The 16,435-nt window shown below is 30.4% G+C and overlaps 1 protein-coding gene across 1 annotated transcript; it reads right to left on the reverse strand.

Annotated features, from left to right (window-relative positions):
• Positions 1-11,159: 11,159 nt before the first annotated feature.
• On the reverse strand, positions 11,160-16,090 carry LOC111040470 (GPI ethanolamine phosphate transferase 3). Its single transcript, XM_022324397.1, has 6 exons — positions 15,357-16,090; positions 15,195-15,271; positions 13,490-15,118; positions 13,088-13,305; positions 12,645-12,824; positions 11,160-12,554 (listed from the first exon to the last, which is right to left on the reverse strand). Exons 1-6 carry the CDS (start codon positions 16,088-16,090, stop codon positions 12,354-12,356), a joined length of 3,039 nt encoding a protein of 1,012 aa, XP_022180089.1. The 3' UTR covers positions 11,160-12,353.
• Positions 16,091-16,435: the final 345 nt, after the last annotated feature.

The raw sequence follows: 16,435 nt of genomic DNA on the forward strand, positions 1-16,435 counted from the left end.
TCAAAATGTCGTGCAATATAATTTAGAACAAATATATTCATGCATTAATCATATGACAAACATTTATAAAGAAAATCCTATGCAAGAAAGCTTCAATACATGCATATGTGCATTGGCGCAAATAGGTAGGGGCTTGGGGGGACTTAGTCCCCCCAAATTTCGGTCAAGTCCCCCCAGTTAAAAATCTAGTAACTAGTACTTATATTATTGCCCAAGAGGAGGGGAACTTGAGTCCCCCAAAAAATTTAGTCAATTTGCGCCTATGCATATGTGTATTTTTGCTTTAACTCTGTGGTACCTTTTTTTACTGACGAAGATTATACAGATAATAATATATTTATGACCATAAGTTTTTAAATACAAAATTATTACATCGTAGAAAATTGTAATATCATAGATGCCTTCTTTAATTATTATTTTCATAACATATAAAGGTAATAGGTAGAGGCAACTACCTAATTTCAATAGTTCAATATACCTTTTATAATTATTTATTAATAACTTTCATAATTTATTTAAAAATTATAATTAAATATAATATTATCTGATAATATGTATACCTACTAAAAATAATTTGAATAAAATAATAAAACTAATGACCCCAATGAAGAGCAGACGGTTTTTAAATGATCAATGTATATAGTTAGTTATATAGAACTATACTAATAATACATGTGGTATTAATTATATGGCTATGTACAAATATATACCTACATAATATACAAATATCTTGATAGTAATTCCGTTTAAAAATTCTGTTTAATTTTAATTGTTGTAAAGGAAATAAAAATAGTAGGTACCTTATGCAATCTCCAGCATAATATTTATACAATTCATTTTAACTGTTCTTCTCTCTCTGACTCTAAACTTCTACATTTTTCCTTCCACTCCATAGGTACAACCCTCATCATATCACTATCTTACACCTAAATTCTCTAATCCACATATCTTCAACTTTGAAATATTTTATATTCGAGGCTCGCTTATTCTTGATTAAAAGCTTCCTCTTTTTCATATTGGGTATTGTATTTTAGGTTCTGAGCAGAACGAAAAATGTATTGATTTTACAATAATGGACCATTGTTTTTTTATGACTATCATCATCTTTTGGAGCAGTTCAAATTCTAATGCCGGGTTGTATGAGTAATCACTAAACATTTAACGAATCAATAGTGAGCTAATGATGGTTTCTTCTTCATCTTTTCAGATGGGAAAAGGATTTAATTAGAACTTTTAGGCGTTAAAAGAAAAGTAAAAATTTCTCGTAGTTTTCAAAAGCGTCGAGAAAAACCTAAATAAAATTAAAGAAAAACAGGATTTTTACCACCAATTTTTGACCAAATGGATATAGTTTTTTTGGTGTAACTTGAAAATTAATAACTGTAGATACTTACGTACTTTAAATTTCCACCAAATGTTCATATAATATTTTTCCATGGATATAAATTCTTTCCCATCTTTTTTATTTTTAATATGTTAATTTTAATAGTCTAATATAATTTGTTCTTTTAATAAATAAATACTATACATAAATATATAAATACCACATATAGAGTCCAAGAGAGGCATTATATATTAAGGGTCTTTTATATATCATCTATATTATATAAAGAGGTAAAGAGCAATAGTTATGCATAAAATGATCAATATTATATTAAAGCTCTAACTTTAGCCATTTACACAATAATCAAGTTCACAAAACGTTGCAAATGGTACCTTTTGAAAGTATTTCGAATACTTTTATAGTATTTTAAATACTTATTTAGAGTATAAGTTATTGAAAATAATTTTTATAATTATTATTAATTACTTATTATACTATAGGGACTACAGTCCATGCGAGAATTGTGAAAATTACTTCAGTATGTCTAACAAGCAGTAACATCTGCAAACATACCGCTGTTAAACTGTAACTTATATTTAAGTTGGTAATAGCCAATTCGTGTATAATATTATTATACCCATCGCTATAATATCAGTGAAATACATGCCCTGAATGGAGTCTGGAACCTACAATTTCATTTATCATAAGAATCCGTTTCAATCAAGATTTCCGATCTATTAATAAGTATCGAAGCCCCAGATTTGCATCGAGTGTTCAATAATATGAAATGAGGGAAAAAACAGTTAGTCTATACATAAAAGTATGCTGGCTACTATCTACCAAGTACAGTAGTACCTACTACCTATGACCTATCTGATGTTTAACTGAGTAGGACTTAGGATGGAAATTATTTGATTTCCAATGCAGCCCATATGCACTGTGTCGATTATCACACGCGTGCAGCCATGCAAGCAGGGACATATTTTGTCCATTTATCTTCAACATGAAGGCACCGGTGCAGTAACGAGATACGTCCAAAATTTCAAAAATTCATTTTTTACATCAACATTTTGGGAAAAAAATTCTCTATCGATTATTGCTGAGGAGGACGACTGGAATTCTATACAATTTACGATTCTATAAAATATAAGTATAAATAAGTAGGCGCAATAATACTAATGTACATAATTTATGATTATAATAGATTCCCCGTATAACGCGATAACAGCATAACACTGAGTTATGACTATACATATTATATTATAATAGGTGTATACTGTATACATAATATTATCCATTTTTCTAAAATTCTTTACTATAGATTAGAGTAGGACGTGTAGTGTGTAGGTAGGTACATGTTACTATTTATAAAAAAAATGAATGTCAACGCAACTATTTCTATGTAGGGCACTTGTCTTGAATCTCGGTTACCTATCTTATTTTATCGCTTCGATTGACTCGCGCAGGATATTATAGTATATTGATATTGTATATTATATTTGTATTTATTATACTATTTATACTAGATATATTCTATTTAGACACAATATTATAGAGATGAGAAAAATATTATGAATAAGTATACAAAAACATAATAAGTAATAACAATAAATGACACATAACACATAACTACATAAGTAATACTTTTTAATATAAAGTTAATATTGTCTAATAATATTATAGGTACCTACCTCTACATTATCCTACGTTTAAGTGTAGAATTTAAAACCGTTTAAAAGTTAACACGTTTAATTTGGTAGGTATCGTATTAATGGCATAAACCAAACTAAAAAAATAAAACTATTTTACATTTAAGATTAGAACGTAATGTATCGTTTTAAATTGAACGTGACAATTACCGCGTTTGAAAATGATTCTAATAAGCCACTGTGTTCGGTAAATCTAAAAATAGTCATGATTTTGATAAAAAAAGTAAAAACAGACAGTTATCTGATTTCACTGTCAAACGTTATTTATTACCATTTTTGTGATTTTATCAAAAATCGTCTAGGTACCTATCTTTCAAAAACAATCACTGCGGTGTTAAATTTTTAGTCTATTGAGACTATACTGTGTAGCGTAAAACAGCATCTTGAGCTTTGTTGAATAAACAGCGGTCTGCAAAAAATATAATTATGATTATGAATAATAACAAAATATTAAATAATATTATAATAAAAAAAAGCACACGTAGGTTAATCGTTGAAGATCTGATGAAGTTTCAGGGTAGAAGGAATGCAGTTGACGGCGCTTGTCCACACCGATATTTGACATGGGTCATACATACATACATAGGTTATATAATATATAGGACACCAAGGCCATCGTGCTTTCTCGTTTTCCCGTTTTAGTCATAACTCATAAGTCATACAAAATAAGGAGATGGAATAAGACACAGTTGTTTCCTCCTGAACATCATATAAGTATTGTGGATATTATATACAATACATTATGTAGGTACCTATAATACTCTATGGGTACACGATTGCGTATCATGTTTGTCCTCCGTCGTCGTATATATAAATATGGGGTCTAGGGTCTTCCAATTTCGTGTGACAAAAATGGTGGGGATTATGACCACGACTTCCTATCGAAACTTTTGAATATCCCCAACTGTGCTTAAAAATGTAATAGGTATCAGATTTTTTTTTCAAACACTCAAACACTAATCTTTTTCTATTAGCTTATTGAGTTCGCCAAAAACAGGCTAACTAAAGCCAACATACCAACATTAAGTTGGATTAATAAGCCAAAAACAAATTTAAATCACAATAAATTATGACTCTCAAGTACCGAGTAATAATTCTCCAAAATCATATTACAAAATTGACTACTGGCGGGAATAAGTATTAAATATATGTGTGGGAGAATAATTACGTCAAAGTATATAATATTGCTAGTATTGCTAACCTATAACCATACATTTTAGTGGGATTTCTAGTAAACAATATACTAAGTAATAATTAAGCAAAAAATAAATATCTATTTTGTCTATTTTAAAAACTGGTTAAGCGTAAAAATTCCCGTTTATGTCTAATTTTTTTTTTGTTATCCCACATTATTTTTATAAGTACTAGGAACTTTTTACTTTAAGCTTCCTCCCCCCCCCCCCAAAAAAAAGGAGTCAAGTAGGTGTAATCGCTCAATCGTAAAGTATAGGTGTCGAGATAGTACCTCATCATAGAGTAGGTCAGTACTATAGATGGGCTGAATTTTAATTCTATGATAAATCATTGCATACGAAAAACGGTTCTGAATGAAGAGTGAAGTCGGTCTGTCAGCCTATACTACGAGTGATTTATTTTTTATTGCTATTAAAGTAATTCATTTTACTATTAATAATATTGTAAATTGTAATGTACGGACTGATCCAGGGGGGCCTAGGGGTCCAGCCCCCCTGACATATTATTTCTCAATTTTTTTTAATAATTAATTATTAATTATTAATTTACTATATTTATTACTATACTTCAAATCACATGTATGTCTGTTAATAAAATATATTATTATATGTATCATTCTGGGGTGCAAAAACTAAGATAGTACTATCTTAGTTCTTGGTGGACAGTGATTCCAAAATAGTGATTTTACATTAACAAAAATTGTTGTAGCTCCCCCCCCCCAGATCTTTTCTCTGGGTCGGTGCCTGCTGTACCTATGTGGCATGTGCATAGACGCACTTTCGACAACTGCTTTTTTTTAGCGGAGGGCTAAAATTATAGAACCCACAGAGGCTCCACCCCCTCACTTCCTGTATTCAGTTTAATATGTATAATATAACACAGAAACATTTAGTTCGGTAAAAATTTACAAAAACAAAATAATTGAAGTACAAAGTACAATATAAAACTCAGCATTTATAAATATTAATGAAGGAAAAAGGGGAAGTTTCATTCAAAATCTGTTTTCGACCCATCTATTTCGTTCATCGGATGCTTATACTTTAAATTACCATTTTCTGTACACCATTACATTTTCAAAATATTTGAAGCTATTAACACTTAACAGGCATAAAGTTTATGAGTATAGTGACGTTATACAAAGTACAATGCGTGATATCATGATAATATGTAAGATATTGTTTAAAATAACTAGTTTATTATTGGCCAACAGGTTATAGTTAAATAGATAATAACTAAAAGCACAAAATACATTTGCTACTGATTCTATTTTAATGACAGTTGGTTCAGTCTATTCTTCATTCAATTATATATTTATATATTAAATGAGTAATATTAATTCCTATTTAAATGTCAATAAATATAACTTATAAATAGCAAGTCATACCTAAGCTGTTAATGTTCAGTGCAGTTAAATATAGTATAAATATTATATTTTATTCTTTCATAACCGTAAAAGAGCAGGTCATTTTAGGAAGGTTAAACATTCAATTACATTAAAAATATATACATCAGCACACTGCATGTCTGCATAGTAAGTAGTAACTGTTTCTAAGTAAGGCTCTGAGTTGTCTCACTCACCTCGGTGGATCAGTACAAGCCAGTTTGTATAATATTATTATTTTTCGTTTGAAAGCGATGATAAATCAATAATCACTTTGAAGTCTTGATGTTCACCGACTAATTAGGTAGTGGGGAATTTATGATTCTTTTTAGTAACCGGAGAAGGGGGTGACTTATAAGAATAGGAATGAATCTAAATCCATGGAAGTCGCTGTGCTGTATCCTGTATACGTTAAGTTAGGTTAAGTGTCCCTCGTAAATCGTCATTGAGTCAGTATACCTATAATAATGTATTACATTTGAGTTAAATGATCAATTTTTGCATAAGAAAATACATGTGTTGGACTTGCGATCTATTCCTAGCGATATTTGTGACTAATATCACTATTAGTAATTTATTTTTCTATTTGTAATGCGATATATCAGTGGTAGTCAGGTCAAATTCTGAGCGGAGTGATGAATGTATTGATTTTTCAATGACGTGTGATTTTGATTTGTTATTTTGTGTCTGCCAATCTTTTTGTACAGTTAAAATGATTCGATTTTCAACTTGAAGGATGGTTTCTAGCGTTTCTACAAGTAGCATATTGGATTTATTCAGTAGATAATTCAGGTAAAAAATTCTTAGTACTTTTCAAAATAAGCATCAAAAACAAAGCAAAGAGGTGGGAAAGTTGGTGCCGCTCCACTGTACAGTAGCCACAGATTGAGTCGCTGTATGGATGTGTTTAATTTTGAATTCAAAGGTATAAAATCTTTGTACACCAAAAACAATTCTGAGCAAAGACTGTCAGACTATCATCACCAGATATGAGGTGGGGTCGTGGGGATGCTGGGGATTATCTCAATTGACAATATTACTAAGGGCGTAAATGTTGCTTTTATTCCATTACATGCCTTGTAGAAGATCAGTTTAATCCCTTTAAAACAAATTTTAATACAGAGACACCTGCAGTCTTAAGGTGTCCGGCGTCTTCCTCTTTCGAATTTATTTCGAAATATTATTTGTTTAGCTGTCCGAGGAAGCAAAGGCTGAGACTTTTAATTATAGTTAAAGATTATAGAAAACTTAAGTATACTTAAACAAACTAGACGTTAGTTATTTTTCATTGTTGCATTTTTGATACCTATGTTGAATAATACTGAATTAAATAATCAGTGGTATTTTGGAAAATCCCTATACGTGGGTTATATCCATTTATTATTTAGTGAATTAGCGTATACCCTGTAAAAATTGTAAGTACAATTTTTTTTAATTAAGCAATTCTTATTTTGTATTATAAATTATAATTTATTGTCATATGACATTTATCATAAAATCATTAATATTGGTTATTATTTATTACCAACTATCGTGTACCTTATAGGTATAGGTATAGATGTATAGACGCATAAACGTATAGTGCAATGTATAGTGTATATAGTTAATGATCGTTCGTGACCGACGACCGTGATTATTGCCGTTATTATTACAAACATATTATATTCGAGCTGCCGCCATCACAAAGTAGGTATATATACCTGATAATAATTTTCAAGAGAATTATCCAGTTAAATGTTGTATAATATTAAATCTGAGCTATGAAAATATAGTTGTTAGTTCACATTTTGACAAAAGTCATCAACAATTTGCAAATTATTTTGTAGTTAAATATTTGTAAAATGTTAAATTGTTATCGTTCATATTTTTAAGCTTTTCATAAGAATTTCATGCTGTAACCATACAAAATCTAAAGTTGATATAAACACAGTATTTTTAAACAGATATTTTAAGTTCAAATTTGGACAAAATTAGATATTTACTCGGAGATTAAAGGTTTTAGTTGTTTTTTTTTTGTAATTTAAAAATATTACACAATTATACACTGCTACCTATAGTTGTTATTACTTATTGGGTATTATAGATTCTGAACCAAGCGATAAATGTATTGATTTTATAATGTAATGTGCGTGTTTTTTTGTCTGTTATCTCGTTTTGGGGCAGAATAAATCTTACCTCACCGGTAAACTAATACTTTCACTTTGGCAAAACCTTCAATATATTTTATTGAGATTTGGTAAGTACTAAGTAATAAAACAATTGTTGGTTAATATTCTGCATGGGCCAATATTCTGTTAAAATAAATAAAATCGTACTCTTTAATACGAAAAATAAGAAACAACATTTTACTGTGCAAACAAAATTTTTAGTTTTATCGCATAATTGAACAATGAATGTTTAAATATCATATGAGAGTGCTTTAAACTTCATCTTCATGAATTAAATTAATTTTACGCCGAAAAAAATTAAGTGAAATACAAATTCAATAAATTGCAACAACAGTAAATAATTATTTCAACGTAAAAAAAAGGCATCAGACAAGGCGAGGCGATGTGGAGGATACGCTGGGTACGTGATGGTGAGTGGGTTGTGCAGATGATGTCGGTGAGTAAATGACCACTGGTCACCTACAGAGCGTTTTCGCAGACAGTCCTGCGTTTGTCAGGACGCAAAGACGACTATGGCAGCGGATAAAGCCTGAACACGACTGCTGTGGCCTGTTAGACGGTGACCCAAGCTCGGAGCGAGCGTCAAAGACTATAATATCGGTGTTTGCAAAATCGGTGGCTACCGAAAGTGTTGCGACTCGGCCGCTGGGATGAGACCATCTAACCACCTTTTTTTTTGTGTGTAAGAACCGCGACGCTACAGGGAGGTACTTCTAACCACCTAACCATCCCGTCGGCACCGTTTCCTCGAGTCTAGAGATGCTGACGATCGTGTTCCTAGCCACCCTAAAATTATAGTCTTCTATTACCCAGCGTTCACCCACCTTGAGTTATGCGGTCTTCGTTGCCGCAGCCACTAGTTGTCTTCGTGCAACACTGCATCAGTCGTCACTGCGGTACCGTCGGGAAGGCGTCGTTGCCCATGCCGGCACTGCTAGCCACCGCCATCGTGTCGTCGTCGCTCACGACCGAAGCAGTCCCGCCGGTCGCCGGAGAACGTGTATTGGCGGCTTACCGCGGATCATCCTAAAAGAGCACTATTGTGTAACTACTCGATCCCACGTCACAGCGCCTTGTCCGCCGCCCTACAAAAACTATACTGTCTAATTGCACTGCAGAAGAATATGCTATTGTGTAATAATATTTCAACGAGAATTTATACATTTTATCGATTTGCATTATACTACATTATTATTTCGATAAATTATACTCGTTTTATTATTTTGTAGGTGACAAGGTGAAGTCTTTTAGTTTCTGATCTGAGTAATCTATGAGTCATTACGCAGGTATCCACAACAATATGATAATATGAAAAAAATAAAGGGGCTTCATCACCCCCAGTTTTTTTATTGAAATTTCACCCCTGATAATAGTCCTTACTAAAGTCTGTTTTAGTTATACTTCTGAACAAGTGAACAACAGTATCTGCAATATTGTAAAATCGTTTAGATAATTTTTACATGTTGTCAATAATAGAGCAGTGATTTTTGTACACATCACGAAACGCATAAACAAAGCTAGCTACTTATTATTGTACTTTTCGTGCTATATGTGTACAAAAACCACTGTACACTTAGCCAAATATTTACGAAATGGTAAAATACTAAAATCTATTTATTATATAGAATATAGATTGTGGGAACAATGTGACTGCAGTCTGCAAGAGTCACTATAAATCCTTTAAAATCAGTAAAATATGCGTTCATATTTACCGCCGTTTGTGCAGGCGCCATTCTCGTTCGGTTGCTCAGTGACGCGTTTAGGCGCGTCCACACCAGAGCACGCTCAAGATGGGCGCCAATTTCCTTTGCAGAGCATGGTCAGGAGACCTCAGTCAGTGGCTTGTGCTGAGCATGAATCGCGATCATGTTTGCGCGGTTTGAAGCTGCTCACTTTACCGTCCACACACAAATTCATCGTAAACAATTTAATGTGAGCATGTATGCTCACCCCGAATACTCTCAAGTGCGGATGAGCCTTTAGACATGACTACGCTCAAATTTAGACGTTGTTGTTTGTATCATCCACGAGATTTTATGATTTAGAAAAATGCCTCATTCTATAGTCCAAAGTGGTCTATACTCTTGTTTACCAATATTTATTTAATTTTTCTGCCTTCAATTTCTTTAAAATTGTATACCGCCATAATGAAACGCATGACTTGTTTGAGCGCCCTAGCGACAGTCCGCGGTCCGGTCACCCACACGACACATAATAATGTACCTATAGCAAAGCGGTACCCACTGCCTACCTTTTTATTATTAAAATGTATAGAATATAATAATTTAGTGGAAATGTGGAATTACCATGAAATTATTAGTTTTTATTGATTTATTTTCTAGCTTTATTGACATTTTATTACCTATTTTAATTTTAACAAACCTTTAGTTGATAAGTATGAAACATTTGATTTAGACTAAACTAACATAGGTAATACGTAGGTATTAGATGTTTTGATTTACAGCAAAAAGTTATTTTTAAGAACTCGTCATTATTGATCTGATTATTAATTTTATTTCTAGTAGGTAAATATGGTATTATTGGAGTCGTCAATTTTGTATGACAACCCTTCCCTCCCAATCAGATTTGTCTGGTGCTAACCCTACCATAGTGTGCAGATTAACCTAACCTAACTTACCTATAGTGTTGGGTAATAACGTAGGTTAGTAGGTAACACAAATTACAAATTACTGTGACTGTATTACTTTTGCAATACCTAATCAAAATATAATTTTATTATATTTTATTTAAAATAGGTAGTAATTGTAACGAAATTACTTTTTAAAAGTAATTTCTTTAGAGCAACGTAATATTTTCTGCGTTATTAAAATAAGTTATGCATGTAGAATATATTTCTATGAACTAAAGTTAACTTTAGTTTATAGGTCTTTCGATCTTTTATGTAGAAAGTATGACAAAAGCTAGCGGCTGGGATATTCGAGAAAAATTAAAAATGAATAAAATGTAATAACGATTTTGAACGTTTTGGATAATAATTAATAATCAACAACATTATAATTGATCCCAGAAATTAATACTTTTACATTTCTTTCATATATAACAGTAGGTCCATAACAATTATACTAAGTAGGTAGTATAATCGTTACCTATGGACTGATTTTGAAATTAATTTTTTTTTTAAGTAACGTTATTTGTAAAGCGAATGCAATTTAAATAAAAATATTTAATGTAATAAGTAACGTAATTTTATTATCTTAGAAAAGTAATTTACCCAACACGACAACACTGTGTCTAATTATAATTTATATAGACATGTATTCATTGATTAAAACAATACATAAGATAATACTCATAAAATAATAAGACAATTAGATAGGTACCTGCCTATCACTGCAGCATTTAAAAAAATGTAATAAAACTCATCAAATACCATCCCATATTTATTTCACTCAAATATATATAATTGACCTTTATAAATTGAAATCAATTGAGACTGATTTATTTTCCTTAATTATTAGACAATTGTAAATTAGTAAACCTATGTGCCAATGTTAAAATAACATGGAGTTATTTTCATTATACTTTGGTTAATTTGTATAGATAATTAATGTCAAGGTTAGATTAGCACCTACAGAAATTAAATAAATATTAAAAAAAAAATACAATGTTTAAAATACAAACAGCTAGTAGTAAACTCAAGTCAAATATATATAGATATAAATCTATTTTATATATTTTATCATTTTAACCAGAACTGTATTCTTATTCTATGACCAGGCAGAATAAAGAATATGTGTTGTGCGGACAACTATCCTCTTTGTTTATCTCTGTGCAGTGTGCAGGGTAGTATATATTGTCATTATCATTTAGTAAATGATAAAATCTAAATTTAACTCTTAGAAAGTACTGTTTCTTATTAAATCTCTTTTAATATAGATAATTTGGGCATCAAGAAAAACACATGATTTAATTTAATATTAACCAAAAAAAGATCATCAAAAATGTATATACTAAAAAAAAATATCTTGAACACATGGTAAGACAAGAAAAAGATTTAGAGCAATAGAGCTGATTACCAGTCACTAAAAGAAGCTGCTAAAGACCAATACATTTGGGTACAATGATTATAGCATAGCCCTTAGTGCAAGAGAGAGGTATCAATAATGCTACAGTAGAAATTTAGTGTCAATCTTATAAATGAATTTAAAAAAAAACAATACATACATAACTACTCAAAGAATGATTTTATTATATCTACTTACAATCAGTCATGGCTTATATATTAAAACTAAAAAAAACATACAAATTAATACAAAACATCAAAACAAAATCAAACATGTGAAATGTGATAAACTGGTCAAGCTCTATAAATATAAGGTACCTACTATGAACTGTAGTACTAAAATATTAGATAAGACTCTGATATTCCTAAATTACAAATGAAATTACCTTTTACTATATTTTTATATATTTGTAACATACATGTGAATGAATCTAGAATTATTAAAAATTATTACTTAAATTACTTGAGAAGTTACTTTAATTTTAAATTAAAGTTAAAACATTATTTGGATTTTTTTTAGATATTGAACAGTCAAAGAATGAACAACAAAAAATTAATTTGAGTGTTGTGACATAATTCTTTCAAATAACACATTTATGTGTTGAGTTACACGATACATAAGAATAAATCCAAAAAAAGAAAAAGGCAATGTTATAAATAGTGCTATTCCTTCGAATATCAATTTTGGAGCAAAAATTTTCCACATCATCAAATGACGTGAATGAATGGTAGCTGCCGCCATGACCATAGCCACCTAATATTAAAAAAAAAGAAATTATTAAATTCTGTAATTAATTAATCAAACATTCAAAATTTAAGTAAGTAATATTTATTTAATAATTACCCTGAAACAATTAGCAAGAATATATTTAGCAGTTAAATCAAAAGCGCCATGTATCATCTGTCTTGACTTTTCAGCTAATAATAATTCACCTCTAGCCATTGTTTGTTCATCTTCATCTTTGGGTGGCAATGATTTTCCTGACCAAGCACCATGAATAGCGAATGGACATATTAATAGTAGCTATAATTAAAAATATTATATAACTCAAACATAATACACTTTTGAATAAATATTTTGAATAATTATTGTTGATTGTTTTTAAGCTTAAAATTATGAATTTATGAATATTGTATTAAAAATTTCAAATACATTCTTATTTTCCACATTGGAAATCTATTTCAGTGTATTTAGAATGACAAGTTTATTTTAAAACATACTAACATTCATTTAAAAAATTAATATTTATAACAAATCAAACTTATATTATTTTGTCTATAAATTACCGGCAATAAAAATGCATGAACGGCATGTGAAAAAAATGTGTTTGCTAAAATAAAAAATCCAGGAAGCCATGTATTATTTTCTACATTTGATTGTAACACAAATGCAGCATTCCAGTGTATTGCAGGGAAAGAAGGATTATGTCCAGTACCATAGAACCAGTATGATGATGATAAAGTCCACAGCAAAATATATAACCAGCTTACTGTATATAATTCATCTATAAAAATTTTTACAAATCATTTGTACACAGTTATATACTAAATATCACAAACCTACAAAATGTTCATATGCTATTATGTAGAAAATTAATTTAATTTTCATTGTGAATTTGATAACTTAAAAATATTATACATAAACATGCATGATGAACAATCTGTAAAAAATAATACATAAATACTAACTGATTTTTGTACATTGATTATGCCTTATGACCGAAACAATCATGGCCATTATCCAGATGGAAATAATCATGATAACTACTGACACTGCATATACATATCCAAATAGTAATCCTCCAAAAATACATAACAATATAGAAAATATCAGAAATGTTGCACTATAAACTGTGGCGAGTCCATATACTATAGGATAACCTTGAATATGCGGACCTAACTGCATTTTTACAATATTTTTTGCTATTCTGAAAACCAGTTGATAAAAATTCTCTGATTGAGTATTAGCTTTTCCTTCTTGTAAGTCCACATAGTGAACAAGTAATGGGCTTACAAATAATGTCAACATTAGTATGACAGTTAATAATATAATAACATTTGGTATGTAGGCCACATATGGTATAGTATGCTTGACACGTTGAAATGAAGAATCAAATATCCAATGAACAGACAGCAGTACAGTAAATATTCTTGGCAAAATTGAAGACAAATAAACATTTAAAGAACATCCTGTTAGATTTCCGGAACATTTCAATGACTTATGAACAATAGTCACAGAAATTACTATAAGTACTATTGAAATGATTGAATTTCCAGTTTTGGTTTGAGCTCCATCTTCAAAACACCATCCTTGTTCTTCTCGGCATTTCCAAAATGAATGAGAGTAACGCAATATAATGCACAACAGAATTGAACACCACACAACTTTGCAGTTTAATGATGTGATCCAATGCTTAAGTGAAAAGTTTTTAGGTTTTATTTTATTACGAAACCATGTTTTTCTGTTTTCTAACTTAAATCTGACAACTAGATACCATAGTAAAAGAACAAATGATGTATGCAATACATATGATTCCTCAATGATGTAACTATTAGAAAAAAATCCAAGAGTAGTTAATACAGTAAATATACGTATCAAAATTTTGTCGGGTTTATTTGTATTAAGAAAATCTTGTGTTAATGATGACCAACAAGCTACACAAAATAAAGCAAGAAAAATAGTACCTATAAACCCAGTAACAAAAAATACGACAGTTATATGAATTATCTTATAAAAATAAAATAGAAATGCGATTAAATTCAATGGAACAACTATGGAAAACATAATGAGCACTTGCTTTCCTGTGATTTTATCATAATGATCTAAAGCAGATGAGCCAACAAGTAAGAAACTGAAATATAATGATACAAACATTAGGACTAAACCTTTATAAATAGAACTTTCGTCAAAACGGATCCAAACTTCTTCACATGCTCTTCTACTTAACTGCATAAAATTTTCACAACTTTTCACAAATGTGTTATGTTGAATATCTAACATTTTGAATGTATCTTTAATGAAATGAATATGCTTATCGTTAAGTTCATCATTTTGTAACGAGTAAGTTGTAAGATAATCATTGATCTGTTTAGCGTTTCTCCAAATACTATTGACCAAATGGAAGTCTTGTGGTAAAGCTGATTTAATAAGAGATCCAATATTTGAGAATGGAATAGGAACACCCATTAATGTTGATATAGTAGGTACTAAGTCAACTTGTTTTATATCAATTTCTGTTTTTGGTTGTAATTCTTGAGATGATGACAATACAAAAAGTGCAGATGTTAATTCATTTTCAGATTCTCCCCCATGATCACCTAAAAATACACAGAAATTATTTTCATAAATATTAAATAACACTTATTTAAATGAAAAAATTATACATTCACATACCATTTGATGTCATTCCATGATCACCAAACACAAAAAGCATGATATTTTCACGACCAAGAATTTCTTTTAATATGTCTCTGAAATTTAAATTAAAGTATTAATATATTCAACCTAGGTAAGCAGTAATAAATATAGTCCATTAGATCTAAGAAAACTTCTCACCTCAAAACTACATTTATTTCATTAAGCTTCCTTTCCATTTCTTTGTGATTTGGTCCATATCTATGACCACAATGGTCAACTCCTAAAAAATGAGCAATCAACACATCCCAATCATCTTTTACAATTTCAGGATATAAGTTTTTCTTGATTCCTTCATCAACAGTATCCAAATCCCAAACATTGAAACTTGGATATGTATAATTTCTGTAAAATCTTTTTGGAAACAGATTTGCCCAGGTATCATCTCCCATGAACACAACTTTTTTTCCATTATTCACTAATTGATCAATAACATTATCTTCAAATAATTCTTCAGTTGCAAAATTTGACCCAACATCTATAAAAGTAGGCAAACTTCCAGTAGTGAGAGCGGTTAATCTCTGCATAGTCGTGGTAGGGGGATCAGCAATGAACTTGTATAATCTTGACTGTTTTGGATAACTGGCTAGTATGTCCCTGAACACAGTAATCTTGTTTGTATACGGCATGTCCTGTTCAGAATGAAAGACAAAATCATGGCGCAATGCATCAATAATTATCATCACCACTTTTGTATTGGTTTTTGTACAATTCTGTGTCAACTCTTGAAGAGAATCAACATCGGTTTCGCAGATCGACTTGTTGGGTAACACATCCCTGTGCAGCAATAGTCCCTTGCTGAATAGAAGTATAATGGAGGCAAAAGTGTACATAAGCCATAATAGTATAAACACGTACTTGAGCACCAAACACATTGTGTCGTTTTTTTTGTTTTAATATGAAAAAAAAAACTATAAAATATTCATTATTACTACGATTGTAATTGTATCACTGCAGTCATGACTAGAATTATTACACTCATAATCCTGTGATTAAATACTACCTAACATTACAAATACTTTTTATTTTTATTTTTTTATTACTATTCAAATAATAAAACTGTCGGTCGTTCACATCTTGTACTGGATGTCTTAGTAAATAAGTCCTACAATAATTTTCAACACTCATCATCCGTAAGGCGGCATATCTCGTCACTCGTCGCCGTACCGCCGTATCGGTAAAATATCCTCATGTAAGTACATATCTTACGTGTGAGTGTG

The sequence above is a fragment of the Myzus persicae genome, unplaced genomic scaffold (genome assembly GCF_001856785.1).
Source record: "Myzus persicae strain clone G006 unplaced genomic scaffold, MPER_G0061.0, whole genome shotgun sequence".
NCBI lineage: Eukaryota > Metazoa > Arthropoda > Insecta > Hemiptera > Aphididae > Myzus > Myzus persicae.